Genomic DNA, 20,000 nt, shown 5'->3' with positions numbered 1-20,000 from the left:
TGGCAATCTGGTTGGTGTTTGAGCCATTTTTCCGGAAAACAGCGTGTTCATCCCGTAGTCTTGGATCCGTTCCTGTCTTGATTCTCTACTATCAAAATTCCTATAATTAATTTGTCCGAGTTTTTATTTTTATCCTGTATTTGCCGTAATGCTGCAAAACCAAATTTTCATCTTAAACAAAGTAAAAAGATTGTCTGCAATGAAATGCAACACATTTCCTCAAATTTCAGGAGATATCTCAGGTATCTTGAAATAAAAATATACAACAAAACTCAAGCACTTTATTTTACAATTTACAATTTACAATTTTGAAAAGCATATATCATTGGTCAGCAATTCAGATGTATCAAGCCCAAAATTGTTAAAGTTTGATTATTTGCATTTCCTTAATCTCTGTTGTCTATTACATGTGCTTCAGAAATATCTTTTTGAAATTCAAAGTCCACATGGTGAAAAAGGCAAGGAAATAATTATATGTAAAAAGAGCACAACTTTTTACATAAAGAAAACATTTTTTTTTTTCTCTCTCCTGAAAAATATTGTATTCTGGGCTCAGAAAAGATGAACAGCTAGCAGATGTTAAATAGTTTTTCTTTCGATCAAAATTGTCTTAGTATAATGGTAGACAATCGCAACGAACAAAAATTACAACAACTTACCCAGAAAGAATATTATAACACTTGACACAAACATGGTGCTTTGAATTGTTCCTTTTTGGAATAGCAATGCTCTTTTCAGCTAGGCACTTGCTGCAAAAAGCAAAACCACAGTTCTTGCAACCACGCTGAGGGGGGGGGGAAGTAAAATATTCTCATTAGAACATATCGAAGAAGAAAAGAGTTAACCCAACGATGTACAGCCTTTTTTTCTTGAAGAAATTAACGATAGTTAGTGACTTTATTTTATTAAAAACTTGGAGAAATATACAAGCAGTTAAGCAGAGTGCAAAATGTGTCCGATTTCAGAGCCTGTAACCTAACCTGAGAGCTCTGTGAGCTCATTTGGTATCATGCTGGACTACAGAGTGGACAGCGTGTCAAAACCCCTGACTAATTGTTCTTGAACTGGGTAGTTTTTTAAGTTTTCAAGGCTCTCAACTAATCTGGCTTGGTCTTATTGGAGACGGACATTAAATACCATGGTCCAGCCACCTAATTAACCTTATAGTATTGATAAGGGGAATTAAACTCATACACTTACTTTTTACTTTTAGAGTTTATAACCTGATTTTAACTCCTTGAGCCATACATACTTTTCCAAATAATAAATATTTTTTTAAAACCATGCCTGTTTATAAATCATGGGACTGTGAAAGGCAGTTAGCTAACATAGCTCTAGCATTACACTAGAAATGTTTAAAGATCTTGAGCAGTATAAAGCCAATCTCATTGTGAAAGGCAGCTAGCTTACATTATAACAAAACATGTTTTACGATCTTGAGAAGGATAAAGTTAATTTCATTAGAGATTTAACTGCTTTTTCTGAATGCACGAACTATTCTCATTTAAGTAATGAAGAACCACTACATTTCAGAATCACTTTAGTTTTCACTTAGAATCGATGGACTAATTACAAGTCTGGTATGTACTACTGGGAAAAGCAATAAAGTTTGACAGCAATTAACAATGGCACCAAAAATTGAAAAATTAATTTCACTCTACAATACTTGATAAATTATGTCACTGAAGTTTAAAGAGTGTGCAAATAACTGCACTACTGGTGATCACCAAAATTGTTCCAAAATAAAGTTAAAATAAAAATGTGAGGCAGTGTGGTGGAATCAGGCTCTCGTCAATTTCGGGCCATGTAGGGTTATTGGTATCATCTTAAAGCTTGTTTACTTGTCTTTATTTGAATGAAAAAATATCCATTTATCTTCTATACAAGTCGAGATATTTGCAAATGAAGGATGTGGGGTCACCTGTTTTCAGAGGTAAGATTAAGGAGAAAATGGTTGCCAAAAATTAGTTATTTCCTTAGCTTAAGAGTCTGTGGTAACTGAAAATTTACATTTTTTGTGCCTTTAATCAACGTTTTCAGAAAAATCCACACAGAAATAAGTTCTTTAATGGGCATGAAAGGTGTTGTGCCAAAATACAAAAATTTGATAAAAATTCACAAACCTGCGGAAAAATGCATGTTTCTTCGCTTTGATTATTTTGACGCTGCGTCACAAATCATAAATGTAAAAAAAAAGAAAACAAATGGTAATCGATATATATATATATATCATATAATAAATATACCTCTTTCTTGAAAATTCCAAACTCTGCGCCGCAGCCATAGCACTGTCCCGGCATTGCTGCAGTTTGTTTCTGGATAAAATGATGTTCATTAAAAAAGGGAAATGGATGAAATATCTGAAGCAATTCTCAGATTAAAATACAGTTTAAAAAAATCAATAAAAAAACAACAACAATCCAACTTAAAACCATTTAGGCCTATAAAAAAAGCTCTAAAATTTAACACAAAGTGGCAGCTTTTATCAGCTTCAGAGTCATACATCTAAATATACTGAGCTAAAAGAATCTAAACTGCACAGCATCAATATAACACATTTATGTCACATCAAGTCACGCTCTATAAGTACACATTTTAATAATGACATTTTCTCATTATATATTACGACATTGCTCATAAAAGTAACAATTCAGTTTGGCAGAGAAAACAATTTAGTTCTTGATGCCCTGGGCTCTGGTCAGCCAAGTGTGGATTATTTTCAGCCCAACTGCACAGTAATTTTAAGAACACCCTTTATAATAATTTAATATTCTCCATCAATCGTAACAATTTTAAAGGCTTTGCTATGGTGAAATGAGGTGGGAGAGTTGAGGGGACTCTTTCCAGAGGTTCTCGTCTTTCAGAGAGGTGATGTTTTTCTTGGAGATTGAGGACAGTGAGTGTCAAGTACAGATTTTGTATTTTTTAGTCTTTGATTGGGTTTCCACTTGTCAACAAGAATTCTATTTGGGTGGTTATTTTCTAGCCTTTTAGATCTTTCATATACTTCTAAAGCTGCCCGTTTTCTTTGAGTTTCTAATGGCTCAATATTTGTGTGGATTTCACAGGCCGCTGTCGGTGAGGATCTCATTCCGCCAGAGATAAGACGAAGAGCTTGTTTTTGGATGGTGTCCATTGAATTCTTTGTAGTTTTACTGCAAAATGTTTTGCATAACAAGATTAGGTAAATTTTTACTTATACACCCACTTATAGATGCATTTATTTGAGGGCTACTGCCATAATTTTTGCTGTAGAACACACGTATGGCCACTAAAACTCTATCAAATCAATTGTTTTCAAGTAAATATCAATCCTAATTGCCAAAACATCAAATCATTGTGAAATGCAGGGGGGCATGCCCCCTGGAAACCCCTTAATAGTTCTTTTTAGGTCAGGCGGCATGCCCCCCTGAAACCCCCCCCATATAGTTAAATTTACTATTTTCAAACATCAATAACTCAATAACTATTGATTTGCTCAAAAAATGAAGGCCATATTCGTGTTCAGCATGCAAAATACTACTAGAAAAGAAGTATATAAAACGCGAACATGAGACGGGTGCATAAGTAAAAAAAACCCTAAGATTATAATAAAAAACAGCTCTAGTATTATGTCCTAAATAGAGGCCTCTCAAGGTGTTCTTGTCTGGTCTCCAGTTGGAGCTAGTCGTTTGATGAGATTAAGTCTCTTCATAGTCTTCTTTCTAAGGTTGTTGGTGTGTTGTTTCAAGTTAAGCTTACAGTCAAGTTGTACTCCCAGGTACACTGGGATGTTCTCTTATTTCAAGTTGGTACCAGACCATCCATTTTGAGAGGGTTTCTGCATTTGCAAGGTTATAGCTAGCTGCTATTGTTGTTGAGTCTCCAATGTGCCAAAGGACCAGTTCATCAGCAAAAAGGGCCTTTTCTATATGTGTCGCGACATGGTGGAATCAGGCACTCGTCAATTTTTGGGCATGTGGAGTTAATGGTATCATCTTATCGCTTGTTCATTTGTCTTGTATTCAATGAAAAAAATACCTTTACACCTTGAATAGAAGTCGAACTATTTCAGATTGAAGACAGTGGCGATCAGCTGGTTGCAGAGGTAAAATTTTCGAGAAAATTGCTGTCAAAGTTTGGTCATTTCCATAAATTGAGAGTACTTGGCAACTGAAAATTTACATTTTCTGTGCCTTTAATCAACGTTTTACAGAAAAATCCACACAGCAATGTGTTTTTTAATTAACATTAAAGGTGTTGAGCCAAAAAAGAAAATTTGAAAATAATTGCCTAACGTCCCTAAAAATGCAGAGTTTTCTTTTTGACGAGCGCCTGGTTTCACCACGATGCCTCTATTTATAATTTATTATGTGGACAACCTATAATAAATAAGAAGGACCTTGACATGATGAAGAAAAAAAAATTCTTACGCCTAGATCTAGATATTATCTATATAATATGGGGATAAATACGATAGGCCTCTATGTCATGTAGATCTAGATCAAGAATTGAAATCTAGATCTAGAGTAGGCCACAAAAATCAAAGTATCCAAAGTGCTTTGAAAAAGGGAGTGTATACCGACCCGGTAACCAGGAACAAAGTCACAAAGTATACAGACCCGGTAGGGGAACTCTTTTGTGATTTCGGAAAGTTTCAGCGCCCTCTTGGCTCAGGGTAAAACTAGGTTCTTCTAGATCTATGGCCTAGGTCTAGATCTAGATCGACAGATATAAATCATTGATCTAGTTTCGAGGCTAGCCTAGATCTAGAATCTAGAGATCTAGAATCTAGATCTTCTAAATGAATATTGCGGATGTCTTTTCAATGAACGATCGTTTTTCCCCCGTTTTGGAGTTGGAGGAATCACAATTAGAAGAAAAGAACAATGTCATAATTTAAACCGAGCAGTCGCCCTCTCTCTCTCTCTCCTTCCTCTGTCTCTGTGTATCGCTCACATTTTCTTTTTCTTTGTTTGTCTCTGTCTTTCTTTCTCCCCACCTATTTCCCACTCTATCTTTCTCTCGTTCCCTCCAGCCAACTGTGTCATACATTTTGCTAGCACTTCCCTCTGCTCTCTCCTCTCTCTCTCTCTCTTTCTCTCACACACACACACAGTACTACCGGGTCTGGGCGCTGAAACTTTCTGAAATCACAAAAGAGTTCCCCTACCGGGCCTGTATACTTCGTGGACGTGACTTTGTTCCCGGTTACCGGGTCTGTATACATTTTGTTCTAAAAATTATCTAATTTTTCAACAGTTAATTTCCAACTCCAAAATCAAGGTTCAAAGAGTGGTGGCTCACCAGTGTACCAGCGACAATATGTCCAGTAGTCAACTTTCAGAAAAACTCAAACTCAGTCAGCCACATCTAGATTCTAGATCTAGATCTAGATCTAGAATCTAGTCTGCAACTTTGCCAGTCATCGATGAGCGAGTCGATTCAGAGACTCCTTTGCTGTGTTTACCCAGGTGTAGGGTGCGTGTATGGTTATTTATATATATCGAAGTGTATAAAGACCCGGTAACCGGGAACAAAGTCACGAAGTATACAGACCCGGTTCTATCTAGATCTAGATCCCACCCCATCCCATCATTAAAAAAACAACAACAAACCAACAATACAGATACAAAAACATTGTAACATTGCCAATTATGACATATTGTTGGCAGTAAAAATGTACTAGACTATTTCACTATATTTCCTCTTCGAAGAAAGTTTTAAAATACTGATGTAACTTAATGTAAGGTGTCTTCCAAGCCCTACCACTAGCATCAGCGTGCATAGCAACGCGAAGCCTCGCTGTGCGGCGCAGCCAAAGGCCAAAGGTGCCCTCAACTGGCCGCCATGTTTTAGTTTCAATTCCTCACAGCGAATCGGCGATCGCGAAGAGGGAGTTCCGCTTCTATAAGTGTAGAATTCTGTGGTCTAGGCATACCCTAAGTCTAAGTCCCTGAGCCAAGAGGGTGCTGAAACTTTCCGAAATCACAAAAGAGTTCCCCTACCGGGTCTGTATACTTTGTGACTTTGTTCCCGGTTACCGGGTCTGTATACACTAGAAAGCATTTGTTGCAGACAAGGAAAAAAAATTGACATTAATTTAACAATATCAAGTTGGCAGACTGGGTGAACTAAACAATTGCCAGAAATAAAGAAAGAATAAATAAGTATCGTGACACAATTGCGTGCTTCAAAAAACATGTCATATTTCACAACTAATTGTCTTTGAAGAAGTTGAACATTTAAATAAACACAATAAAAATATAATGAAAAACTTGCTGAACAAACTGAAGTAATAAAATTAGAAGAGACTATTGTTTAACTTACAGGGCAATCTCATGAGTTAAAGATGTAAAAGAGAAATCAAAGATAAAGACAGAGTAATTGATCATTTACATGACAAATTAAAACATGAAAGAAACATTCTAACAATAACATGCAAAATGAATTTAAAAAACAGTATTATCATGAATTAAGGTAGACTAAAAACACTAGTTTGCAGCAGCTGTAGACACAAATGTTAACTTTAAAAACTTCTATGCTCATCTTATTCTTATTTCAGGCGACCAGCTGTTTTGTTAAAATATATTTTATTTTTTAATCAGTTTTTTTGTTAATTCTACTGATATTTGATATGTAGATGTTCCAAAAGAAAGGCCTTAAAAAGACCTTCAAAACGATACCTCAATTATTGATGTAGCTTAATTTATAAGAAAGTTATGGCAAAATATATTGACCGCAGGACGGTGCGGTCACGTTACACAACACAGTGTTACATAATATTACCCAATATTACCCACCACGACATATTTTAAAAATCTCGTCTGACTGTTATTTTGTCCTCAACATCACAAGGTTTCAGAAAATGTTTGGTTTTTGCATGTACGCAGCAGCATATTGAAGCAGCTAACATTTCCCTTGTTGTCCTTGCTGTTTCGATCACAAAAATTGCCTTTTTTTTCTATATAGATGTTATCCCCTCGAAAAGATCTTTAAAATGCCATATCTCAAAAACGGTTCAACATAAAGCAATAACTAAGGTAGCGTTGGAATCGTGTCACTGAGCTCTTTGCATTGGTATTGTTTTTAAAGCAATTTGAAAGCTTTGAAATTGATATCGGCCCGCGCGGCCCGAGATTTTCGTTCACCTGCGGCCGCCGCGTTTTGTGTCAGAAATCGGGCCCCGTGAGGGGGGTACCTATTTGTTTTGTTTCGTTTATAGTGTTCTTTTCAATTTATGGATTACTTCCGCCTATCAAATTAAAGAGGAAAGAAAGGCGCGTATTATGGCGTTTTCCACTTTGGGATCGGTTGTGTGTGTTCGGAGTTACAAGGAGTTAAAAATAAGGTAAGTTCAAGCCTTTATATTTAAAGAGTATATATATTTTTTTTTAGGTACTCCTCACAGTCTTTTCTTCAACCTTTTATCTCTTTTATTTGTTAATTTCAATGTTGTACGTTGAGGCATAAGCGTGTGAGCCCTAATTTAAATAGGTCACTCTCCATGAATGGGCATGACCTATTATCGATCGCGCTGCTGAGCGTGAACCGGGAGGTCATGGCGGCCATTGCGGAAAGCGAACTTAACCTACGCTAACGTGTATTGTTGGCGTTTATTACCTCTTAAACGGCATTGAAGAATGTTTTATAGTAGAAGATATGATTTATTTTAAATTTTGGAATGTAATATGTATCACTGTTGTATAGTTCTTATGAATTTGAACCATGTAACAATCAGTAAGGAGTCTTGGGTGGGGGGAGGGAAATGTAACAGCCTTGGCCTTGTTTTGTTTCTGTGTTACTGTCACTGTTAGACCATCGATTTCACGCAAGTTTTTACTTCTTTTGTGTGCTTATATTGTCTTTAAATATTTTTTCTTCTTAATTGTTTTTGTGTGTGCTTGTTATTTAAATATCTCTTTAAATTATCATGTACTTTGTCCAGTTTGTTTTAAGATAGATCTACATGTTTATTAGAAGATGTTTTTTCTCTTGTCTAGTCATCTACACCCTCCCTTTACTAGAGTTGTAGTGTGAAAATGTCAAATTTCCATCCACTGCTCACAAATGAATTTATTTACTTCATTGATGAATTCATTGCTTTGCTTTTTTTTTTCTTTCCACAGCCCCTGATCACAACCTGCCACTGTTCCATTGGATTTATTGACAGCTCACCAGAATAAATCCTGACTTTAATTAAAATCCAGAAATGCTTGCGGAGTTGGTCGAATTCACAGAAAAACTTGTTTGAACAAGTTGCAAAAAAATTGAGCACTTAAGACACTATACACTCCCTATTTATATTCAAAGACACTAGAGTAGATCTACAATGAAAGTGTGAACAAGAGATGACAGAGCAGTTACAAACTGGTACTGGTAGATCTAGACTCTAGATTTATATAGATTTGTATTATTATTCTCATATGAATAAATGAGAGATTCTAATCTAGATATCTAGATCTAGATCTAAATCTAGATCTAAATGAATTAAAGGTAAGCAAACATCAAAATCAAATCTAGCAAGCTCGTCACGGCTGAAGTTAGAAGAAGTGTAAACTCACTCCAGAAAGCTGCGAAGTAAAAAAAAAAAGAAAAAAAAAAGAAGAAAACTAGTGTTCTGTATAGCCGCTCAAAGCTCAAGTGGCTTTCTGAGGTAGATCTAGACTCTAGATCTAGATATCTAGTCTTGAAGACGGACAGTTAGGCCATTGAGTAATGGACATGAGACTTCGCCGCGTTCACTGCGGAAGTGTCAGAAAATAAATAGTCAGTGTTTTTATTTTTAGGTTGATTGCGAAATGAGAGTAGCTTCCCGTGAACAAGGTCTCATTAAACGTAGTTCGCAGTGATCGCATTGTGCTGTTATCTTGAGAATTAATTTAATTATTTATCTATTATTATCTAGATCTATCAGAGTATTCAGAGATTGTGCTGACCGTTGTCTTTATGTTAGTAAAAGTTTAGTCCTTCTTAAATCTTTTCAATTTTATAATCTGTTTGTATACTGACAGACTACCAAAAGAATTAGTGTTGTTGATACATTGTTATTGATCGTGTCTTCAAACAAAGTTCAAATTGGATTCTGCCGTGGCAATGAGAACAAAAGTTGCTAGAGAGACCAACCTGAGACTTGAAAAAATGTCCACATTTTGGACAAGGGTGCGCGCGCAATGAGTGAGCAGAACATGCTCTATGTCTGATGTTGGGACAGGCCCTGAAAAAAAAGTCGAGCGGAGGTTGCATCTTCTCTTGTGTATTAGTTTTAGCGTCCAGAACTGCACCGTCAGTGATGACAGTAACTAGTAGTCTTCGCAAGACCCTGGTGCTCAGGAGCAAGGAAAATGGATGATCTAAGGAGGACGAGATCTTAGCCAACATAACAGTGGAAAAATCCTCGGTGACTCATGGTAAGGCTCACAACTGGTAAAATGGTCTCTGTCAACAATAAAATGAACTGATGTGACCCCTGAGTGGGTTTGTGACATAATTTGGCGGGCAAAGAGTGGTCAACCTTGATAACCAATCAGAGTGGCATGAGGCATGCCATTTACACTTCTTACCCTATTGCGAGTCTGAAAAACCTACACTAAATCCAGTTGCCCCCCCCCCCTCTTTAAAATATTACATGTCGAAAATTTATAGCTTTCCATCACAGACCGTGTTCCCCCGCCTCTGTCGTTACTAACCATTACGTTTTGACCATACCTATAAAAAGTTAGTCTGTCTCGCAAATTCAGGAACAGAGAAAACTGCAGCAATGGTCTGGGAAGAGTTCAGAGTTCGATGCAATCCCGCCTGGAGCGAACTTGCAGGCCCTACCCACTCAGCGAGTGGTGTACGTTTAGGTGGAGATGCTCAAATGCGAGTGCGATGAGTGGCGGAAAACAAACGCATCGGTCATTTAATATCACACCTCGGTGTGAGTGATCCCGTCAGGGGCAAACCTTTGATCAGATTTACTACTCCTATGTGGGTACATTCACGAGAGTGGCTGATCTTTGACGCGACGGGCAGTTCATTAATCTCAACTTTTCACTCTTAGTTGATCGGCTATGCTCGCCCCTGTTTTTATTCCGTAAATTCTGATCTGAGAAATGCGGGATTTTAGCCGAATGTAGACCTAATTCAGAGTGAATCAGGGCGGGATCTTAGGGGTGACTCGTGAATAGTAAAAGTTCTGTTTTCTTAAAACAGCGCGATTTTTAGCGAACCGGGACCGTAAGCGGTGGGATCTTAGGCGGAGTCATAGAGTATCTCCTTTTTTAAAGCTAGAATTCCTTCACACAGCTCGTCAACTGAAACATGGCGGACGCCGCTGTCAAATGTGGCCATCGCACAGCAAGGCGAGAGAGGGACGTGCTGTACTTAGTTGGGCGGAGCAGACTACTGCATTGTATCCCCCAATTCCCTGTTACTGCTCTTAAAAAAACAAAAAAAACCACACAAAAAACCCAGGGTTGAAACAGGTTACGGAACAATAGCCTAAAGAACATCAAAGAATCTAGTTGTTCGGTTATTCTGATGAGAATGTCACCAAATCAAGCAGCTGCATACATGTATAAGAGTCAGGATACAAGTGTACGCAGGGGCCGACCAGCAGACCATTCAAAAGTTGGCTGGATGGCGTTAAAAAGTCTTTCAAGAGAATTAACTGCTGAAAAGAGGGTGCCAATTTTCTCCCTAGAACTTGTCTTTTGTGTCTGGTTAGAATATCCCGTTCCTTTTGATGAGAGGGATATTTAGCATCATCTACCAACCGTTGAGACCTTGGGGAAGTTTGGTGACTTAACAGGCTAGTTGAGATTTTATTGTGAGTCTCACAATACTGCTTCTGTCGTCCCTCTCTGGAACGCCACTGCAGTAGAACGTTTACCTCTGCAGTTTTCGTTTTCTGTTATTAAGATTATACTTGTCTGCACAACATGTCTCGGTGAAAAAAAGGAGTAGAAAGATGTCAATATTAACATAGCATTATAAATTGTATATTTAATTTATAGAGTGCGATCAGTTTTGTAACCAGCGCGTCGTTCTTTTTAACTGCGAACACGTCATTCACGTGCAGAGATTGAACACGTTAAAATTGTTTAAAATCGTATCCTATATGGTCGCTTTTTAAGGACAAGCGGCCTACACTAAAAGTGGGCATTGCCCTACCTATAGGAAAAGTTTGGTTCCCATTGGTGTGTATATTTGTTTGGTTATATAGGAAACTCTCCTAGTCTTGTGAAATTGAACAAGAGGCAAACACTTCTTATTACCTTAGTTTTTCTCAAAACAGTATTTTTCGGGATAGCTCCCTTGTGCTTAAAAGAGACCATTATTGTTCTACAACGGTAGAGACCCCCCCCCCCCAAAAAAAAAGCGGTGGTATTTTGGCCAGGGTGCGGTGAAGCAGGCTATTTCCAGTAACCCTTTCCAGCGAATTCGTTCCTCCACAGAGATAAGCAGAGCCATCCTCAAAATGACTGTAGGCCTACAGTTTGTTCCCAGGATCTCTTTTGCTGCTTGGTCCAAGTGAGACGACATATTGCTACCCCCTAGAATTACGTTCTATCTGCTCAGTAGGCTAGTTTTGGGAAATTTGACGTAAAAAAAAAAATTCAGTTTCACATGTCAAGGTTTTTCAAATGCAATTCTTGAATATCTTGACACCCGGTAACTTTCGATTTTGAAAGAGCGGATAGAACATAATTTATTGGTTTCTGACTCAAAACGGCCAAAAATGTCAGACCCCCCCAACAAACTTTGTATTCTAAGTCAGCGAAATGGTCCTGGACCAACTGTGTGTGGAAGTCCGTGACTGTCTTGTCTTTGGCTCTGTGCAGCGAGCAGTGACTGAGATGATCTCAACATATAGACTGCCCTTCTGAATCGTTGCGCATGTTTTTCACACCCACCCACACACACTCTCTCTCTTTCTCTCTCTCTCTCTCTCTCTCTCTCTCTCTCTCTCTCTCTCTCTCTCTCTCTCTCTCTCTCACACACACACACAAACGCACACAAAAAGAGGGGGGGGGGGGGCTCTAATAGTCCAGAGGTACGGTGTTCGCTTCGCATTCAATAGATGCCAGGTTCGAAACCTAACAGCGAAGGGAAATAATAATTCTTTCTAAAATTTTCTCATTTCATCTCCTGTCATGCTCTTTTTTTCTTTTTTCTTCTTTTTGGTAAGTGTTTTACGGCGCTCGCAACTGCATACGGTCATGAGCGCGCGGGACACATTATTAAACATTTTTCAGGTTGGTAGGGGATTTTGAACTTTGCCCGGGTAGCGGCCGAAGGCCACTCTTATAAACATCAATTTTGGACCACCAATAAGGGATCTTTAACGTGCGCAACTTGCACATGGGACCTCCCAGATTTTTAGCCCATGTCCGAGATGGCTAGGTGCAGATCTTTCTTACCATAAGACGAGGGGTGTGGATGAAAGACAGGAGTAAGAAGGAGCCGAGGAGTAGCAGTTAAAAGGCTGCAGAAAGAGCATGGGCAAAGGGGGTGGAGGCAGAAAGTGGAGGCAGAAAGTGGAGGCAAAAGCAGACGACAGAACATTGCTAGAGAGCAGGAAAGGAGGTGAAAGAAATGATAAATTTTAGGGAAGAAAAATATCCGTCGCTATCCGGGTTCGAATCAGGGACCTATTGAACTTGTATGGGAGGCAAACACCGGACCACGAAAGCCTTTCAAAATTTAGCTGTTGTTATGCCATCAACAATTCAACATAATCCAATAAAATTAAGTTCATTTAGGAGGAGGGCTTCCAACAATGCCTGTCGTAAGAGCCAACCCGGGCAAAGAGGGATTACAATCTCAGCAGAAAGAATAAGATACTCGATAGAAATTTTCTCTCAACTCGGGAATTGAACTTAGGTTTCCTGTGCCCAACAGTGAAGCGCCTAACCAGTACACCACAGACATCGGTACCGTGCCAAGTACGTATAACATGAAGGGGAAACTTGACAGAACATTGAACATGTGCCACAACCGCAATAATTTTGAGCTCAAGGGATGGTGGGGCACCTAGGTCTATTTTGGCTATTACAAGGCCTCGAGTGCCCATATTAATTGCTGTGGGACATCGTGTGTTATCGGGGATTTGAAATCAATAGTTCAAAAAGTATATTTGTGAATCGGTTGCTATGGAAACGGCAGCCATGTTGGATTTTATATACCTTTTCCCATCCCATTTTATTCGCCTATTTATTAACTGATTCACTTCTAATTTGGCATGCCAACAGTTAATACGTAGCTCTTAAATTTGGCTAGTTGAATTTTTGATACTTTAGTTTTTATTTTATGACACTTGCAATTGGGTTGTTGCAAAAAGAGTGAATAAAAGGAACATTCATGGTTTCTAAGCCTATAAATCAAAACAATTCCATTAATTGAAAATTTAACGAGCCAAAACTTAGAACTAGGAGTTGTTGGTATCCTGTAAAAGTTACATTGAAATTGAACAAGAAACAGCAGAAAAATGGGATGATGTGAGAAAAAATAGACTTGTGAGAAAACAGCCGATAAAGGTAAGAAAAGGCTTGAAAACATGACGTGCTTTCGCAGAAAAACCTGAGAAAGCACACAGCTTTAGGGTGTAGCAAGGCTTACATACGTACTGGATATTGCTCAGAATATAATATGTAAAAACCCCAATTTGCATAATTTGTCCCCAAAACACGATTTCTAGGTGCCCCACCAACCCCCAAACGGAAGGAACTTTTTCTACTACAATAGCCAGAAAGCTAGGATTTCTTAGAGCGGGCTATGTAACCCGCTGGCTGGCTCCAGGAATGAAGGTTAGTCAGGGTTACAGTGAGGTGAATGAAGATCAATGCGAAAGTGGCGACAGACAAAATGCGCGGGTGATGTACCGTACCCAGCGGGTTACAAGCTTACCCATTTATTATTGTAGACCCTTGGAGAAGAAATTCCTTCCGTTTTAGTTTAACATTTTTACAGCGCACATGTTCCGTCAAGTTCTTACACATACCCAGTACGTCTTTGGTGCTTTAAAGTTTTTGTTTGGGGAAGTAGGCCTTGGTGTTTTACGGCGCTCGCAACTGCATAAGGTCATATGAGCGCTCAGGAACATTTTCAGCTTAGTGGTAGGAACTGGTTTTGAATTTTGCGCGGGTGACGGCCGAACTTTCTCTTATTGATTTTTGACAACCAAGGGATCTTCCAAGTGCACAACTTGCACACGCAGCAATCTTACCCACCCATAGATCAGGGGGTGTTGTTGAAAGACAGCGGTAAGAAGTTTAGGAGCCAGGTCGTAGCAGCTTTGTAGAACGAGTCAGAAGCCCAGGGGAGTGGAGAACAGAAGGGATGGGAGGAGGGGGAAGAAAGTGGAGACGAAAGCAAAGACCTGATACATTTTATATAAATATGTATCATATCATGTAGAAACTCTTGCAATACCTTTGAGTGGCTTTGGGATTCATTTATTGGTGTAAGTACTTCTGAAATAAAAAGCTGCCCATAACTTATTTCTAATTCAGTGTCATAAATTAGAATGTCTTTTGTACAAAGTAGACAAATCAAAGTTAATTATTATTTTCAATAAACAAACGAAAGTCATAGTAATGCAAGAACACATTAACTAGGCATGGGTACATTATTTGAAATAGTTGTATTAGCGCACACCCACACTCTAGAGAAAGCTTTAAGTGCTTTACAACCATTTTTTATCCCTGCAGACTCTAGAACACCCAGAAACATTCTCAGCTTCCTGGGAAACATTCAGTGCAAGCTGCTGATTGCACTCACTAAAACAGTAAAAAACTGACAAGATATTTCACCCACACCAGCAAAAAGCATTTAGTCAATCCATGATACAAACCCCACCTATAAATAGTTCATTGCAAATACCTGGTACCCAAGTTTTGTTTGATTACGCAGGAACTTTTAACTAGCAAAAGGCCTACAGATGAAGACAGTGTAAAAAATACAGACACTTGATGAGAGATGGGTTCTCGGCTTTTAAGGATGCTCTCTTGTGGGAAGGAAAGTTGCTTCTCAATTTTTAATGAGATTACATCTGGAGTTTATCTTTGTTTTAGAGTAAGGTCAAACACATCGATGTTGTGATGTTTTAAATCTTGGAGGACCCATCTTTTACAGCGCTAGAGTACAAAATGTTTTGAGGACACTTTCAAAAAGGCGCATAACTTCGTTAAGTCATTCATGCTGATTTTTCACTTCTATTTTCTTTAAATATATATATGAATCTTAAAAAGATTGGCAACAACATGATTATTGTGAACTAGCAAAATTTGCATTTCTGATGGTATTGGGTTAAGAAACGGGCCAAAACATTGACTTTCTTCTGCTGCTAGTCAGACAGATGCGTCTGTTTCGTCTTTGAAGAGTTAACCAGGTAACAAGAAGAAATAAGTCAACTCTTTTCTTGTCCTTAAGTTAAACCACTGTAGAGGTAAAGCTGTGGGTTGTCAATAAAAAGCAGGAATCAGCCTGCACTATAAATAGTACAAAAGTGCTCTGATAAATGGAGAGTCTTCTCTCATCCTTTAAATCAGTTGAATTCTTTCAGACTGTTGAAAAAGTTTCCTTGATTTATAAAATTGCCACAGAAAGTAGTACATAACATTGATTGCTTCTACTTGACAATAAGAACACATGATCAAATTTTGTCTTTTTCAAACAATGATGACATTTAGAACAATTGGCTACGTTCAATACGTTGTATAAAGATGTGAATGTTACAGATACACACCATACAACATTGGCAAAGTCCATAATGAATAAGTGTACAGGAAGAAAAACAATTTATTTACCATATTATAGTAAATCGTAAGTACAGAAAAATAATGAGCTGCTAACGCAGAGCTCCTGATTAACATGTTTTTATGACATTATTCTTCAGATTAGATGTTACATGAAAACAAGCTCAACAAGTAGAGAACTAAAGTCTATATATTATATCCTTTTGAACAAACACGTCACTCAGAAGTGTCACAGTACAAACTGATTCTATCTAGATATATTTAAAAATCAATTCATTCAAATTGACAGGTTCTTATGTGATACCAGTTCCATAACTCAAAATATCAAGACATCAGAGAAATGATTTGTTAGATAGGCCAAAGAGACATCATCTGTCTATTTCCTTGTAAACAGTTCTAGAAGTAACAGTCCAACACACTTCAAAACAAACGTACATAAATATAACTGAATAAATACCATGTTTTTAATCCATGGGCACATTTTATAACTCCAGAAAAAAGAATGAGCTTATTTAGCATTTCAGTTACTTTGTCTGAAACACCATAATCTCAGTGAAGTTATTGGTAACATAGAGAACATCATCCTTGTCAACACAAATACCACAAGGATCTGTAATTCCATTTTCTTCTGTGAGAAGGTCCTTTATCTTTTCACCTGACGGGCTAAGAAGGATGACCTTGCGTTCACCTCTATCAATGACGTAAAGGTGACCTTGACTGTCACAGCAGACCCCCTGAGGCATCTTCAAAACTGGAGAGCCATCTGATGGGTATTGGTAGAGTAATTTCCCGGCATTATTCACACTGAGGACCCGGGGCACTCTGGAAGCATCCGTGGCATATATGACACCTTCCTTTGACGATGCGATGAACTGTGGATTCTTGAGCAGCATGGTTCCTGTTGTATGATCACGGTCAATGGTCTCACTGATGAGCCCATTGAGGCCAACAAAGTCAATACAAGGGGGTTTTTGGCAGGACAAAATCAGACTGGTTTCAGTGTATGCCGCTATACCCATGTAGTCCTTCCCGGTGTGTACAGTTTTCTTCAGGGTAAGTTTATCATCAACAGCAATGATGTACACACAGGAAATTCCAACAACTCCTACATAGAAGGGAGACACTGAAGCGATACACTTGGGTTGTGTGTCCAACTGAAGGCGACCTGTGATTTTATACGTGTCTCCCCATTTTTTGGCAGCCTGGACAATGTTTTCACCAAGTGATGTCATAACAATGGTGCCATTTGGCATGACATCAATGTCATAAATTTGTTGGCATTTACCATCATCACTTTTGGTCCGAACAGCGGTCAGAAACTTGGGTTTTGCGAGAAGTCGTGTGGTTTTTCCGGCCCCACTACTGTCCTCAAAACTGTCTCGACCAACTGATGTCAAGTTGTTTTTCGAGCCTCTACCACCTCCACCTGCACTTGTTTCACTTTCTCCAGACATGGTAATGGTTACATGACCTAAATGGTCAATTAGTTGTAAAACCGAACGGCCAGCTTCCAAAGTCTGCTCAAATCGCACGTCTCTGGCATGAACTTTTGGGGGACGAGCTTCAATTTCCTTCAGTTGGGCCATTATGGCGTCCAGCATGTCTACCAGGACTTCGTCGCTCACAGGCCGATCATCCAGACTTTTGAGAAGTTCCATGCAGCTATTCACAGATTCCAAATCATTGGTGAAGCTTTGCTGGCTCTGCAATACACACACAAAAAAAAAAAAAAAGTCTTAAGTACATGCACATATTATTACTTTACTTTTGGAGATAAATTCTTTTTCACCTTTTCAGTACATATTCTAAGATTTTCATCTGAATAACTCTTTTGGGGCTTTTGTTAGTTTTTGTTTTTTAAATGTTTTTTCAGAGCCAACCTGTGCAGAAAGGGATTCAACCACCCTTTAGAAAGACAGATACTCGATAAAAATGTTCTCCCCATTTGTGAATTGAACTCGAGTCTCCTGCTTGTGACAGTTAAGTGTCTAAGTACTACACCACAGATACCAGTTGTTCCTTTGAGAGTGCATCTAATCTAATAAGACAAATCTTCTATATTTTGAAAATATTTCAGGAAAGAAGAAGAAGAATTAGAAGAAGAAAAAGAAGAAGAAGAAGAAGAAGAAGAAGAAGAAGAAGAAGAAGAAGAAGAAGAAGAAGAACAAGAACAAGAACAAGAACAAGAACAAGAAGAACAAGAAAAAGAGCCAGAACCAAATCAAGAACAAGAAGAAAAACGCTCTGAAAAATCTCACTTGTGCTATTCTATCTTGTTCCTCTACAAAAGTGTTGTCCAGCTCCTCCAATAGCTGTGCCTTACGTCCTTCAATCAAGATGTAAACTTTTTCGAAAGACTTCTCCAACCGCAGCTTCTGATCCTGCAAACGATGCCTGAGGCTGTTCACTGTGTGGTCCATATCTTTATTGTCCTTCTGTAGCACTGTCTGCAACATGGTCAGTCTTGCCTGGACATCGTTTAGCTGCAACAGGACAGGACAAAAATCTCGACTTATGTCTTTAAATTTTTGTTTATTTAAAAATTTGGGTGAAAAGACATACATATATCTAGGTGTCTTGACACGTTGGAATCAGGCGCACATCATTTTTGGGGTATGTGGAGTTATTGGTATCATTTTCAAGCTTGTTTATTTGTTTCGTATTTGAGGAAAAAAATACCCATATTTACGTCTTTAATAGAAGTCAAAGTATTTGCGATCAAAGAAATTAGGGAGGAAACGGCCGTCAAGCTTGGTATTTCCAATAGCTTGAGAGCCCTTGAAAACTGAAAATGCACATATTTTGAGCCTTTAAACTTTAATCAATATTTTTCAGTAAAATTCACTTGGGAATATGTGTTTATATTGACATGAAAGGTGTTGAGCCAATTTAAAAAAAGGATAAAAATTGACAAAGTTGTGGAAAAATGTCTGTTTCTTCGCTCGATTTCGATATTTTGACGAGCGCCTGGTTTCACCATGATACCTAACATATATAGCTGAAACAGGACAGACTTACATTTTATTTTTGTTTTGTTTATTTGGATGAAAAGATATAGCTGAAACATGACAGGACAAACATCTGTACCTACATTTTGTATGTTTTGTGTTAATTTCACACACAAAGAAAATATAATTTAAAAAAACAAACTAGAAAAACATAGTTCTCAAAAAGTCTAATGAGCATAAAGAATTCTTTTTTCTTCCCCAAAAGACTTACAGAACTAGTATTGAACGCTTGGCAGCAGAACAAGGATTTCATTCCTGCAAAATTTATTAGGCTGCTTAAAAGAACTTTGATATCAAATAAAATGCAGTAAAAAAACTCTGTTCAGAACTTAAATTTGAGTACAAATCTGGACCACCCTACCAAACCTTTGTTTCACAAACAATACACATTTTTCCTTTTGATAACATACTAAAGATACTTTTGTTATATAAAATATACACATTTTTGTGATCAGTACTGAAACCTCAGAGTGGGTTTCGAGTCACAAAAGTGATTAAAGCCTTATCATGAACAGATTTACAACAATAAATACCTGCATTGATATGTTGCTGTCACCTGAGATGGTTTTTCTTAAAGCTGATCTTTTCTCATTTAGCTGAGGTGAACCTAAAAGAACATGAGAAAAATTTGTCAAAACTCAATACATTCATACAATAGACCAGTTGTCTTAACCCTTACAGCCAAAGTTGTGCGTTTCCCTCACAAGTTCTCATTCCTTCAGGCCTAGTAAAACGTTTGTATTTTCCTCAGAGTGTGCCAATTTCCTAACTATGAACACAGAAAACCCTGAGTAGAAAGTTTTCTCGATGGACTTACAGTCTGCTGTATGTACTACAATCTCCTTGACTCAGAAGAACATTAGGCATTACACATTATTGTATGTTGATTGATTAACTCCTTATCTCCATCAAGTAGTCCCAACTTCTGAACTGGTGATCGACTAGCACTGGGTTAGTCACAGTTCTTTATGAAGATAACAATGCCATATTCTTTTTGGGCAACTGCCAAAAGCAGGTCTCCCTTACAGGGAGTTCTTTCATTAGATGAACAACTATCAAAATATGCTAATTTCTTTTTTTTTTTAAAGACCAATTTAGTGATGCATATCAAATATATCATTATCAGGTTTTGTACCAAAACTAGAGGGCTCTAGCATTGTGGAAAAACTTCCACTGGCGATAAAGAGTTAAAACACAATTTCAAAATTTGAAATGATAACCTCTTCTTTCCTCCCTCCTTATACCTCCTCCCCCCCCACCTGAAACCCCC

The 20,000-nt window shown here is 38.0% G+C and overlaps 2 protein-coding genes and 1 long non-coding RNA gene across 6 annotated transcripts in view; 1 reads left to right on the top strand and 2 right to left on the bottom strand.

Moving 5' to 3' along the window:
• Positions 1-8,759, bottom strand: part of LOC101846913 (abscission/NoCut checkpoint regulator) — a 25,113-nt gene extending 16,354 nt beyond the window's left edge. The window contains exons 1-3 of one of the 4 annotated variants that reach the window (XM_005107454.3): positions 8,544-8,759; positions 2,247-2,315; positions 660-784 (exon numbers count right to left, since the gene is read on the bottom strand). In XM_005107454.3, the coding sequence (XP_005107511.1) occupies positions 660-784; positions 2,247-2,300 (179 nt within the window). In that variant the 5' untranslated portion in view covers positions 2,301-2,315; positions 8,544-8,759. Of the gene's footprint in view, positions 1-659; positions 785-2,246; positions 2,316-5,286; positions 5,471-8,543 lie in introns of those variants that run through there. The other 3 variants (XM_013087582.2, XM_013087583.2, XM_005107455.3) reach the window with 3 other exon arrangements.
• LOC106013010 lies at positions 7,100-8,224 on the top strand. The gene is made up of 2 exons (XR_001185218.2): positions 7,100-7,330; positions 8,109-8,224. It is a non-coding gene; the product is annotated as an uncharacterized LOC106013010 (long non-coding RNA).
• A 5,643-nt stretch (positions 8,760-14,402) lies between the features above and the next one.
• The window catches only part of LOC101846526 (tripartite motif-containing protein 2), a 12,991-nt gene continuing 7,393 nt past the window's right edge, over positions 14,403-20,000 (bottom strand). The window contains exons 4-6 of the mRNA XM_005107452.3: positions 19,264-19,337; positions 17,981-18,205; positions 14,403-17,425 (exon numbers count right to left, since the gene is read on the bottom strand). Of these exons, the coding sequence (XP_005107509.1) occupies positions 16,247-17,425; positions 17,981-18,205; positions 19,264-19,337 (1,478 nt within the window). The 3' untranslated portion in view covers positions 14,403-16,246. The remainder of the gene's footprint in view (positions 17,426-17,980; positions 18,206-19,263; positions 19,338-20,000) is intronic.

This window comes from Aplysia californica, unplaced genomic scaffold (genome assembly GCF_000002075.1).
Source record: "Aplysia californica isolate F4 #8 unplaced genomic scaffold, AplCal3.0 scaffold00605, whole genome shotgun sequence".
Lineage (NCBI taxonomy): Eukaryota > Metazoa > Mollusca > Gastropoda > Aplysiida > Aplysiidae > Aplysia > Aplysia californica.
This window is presented reverse-complemented; position numbering and strand designations above follow the sequence as displayed.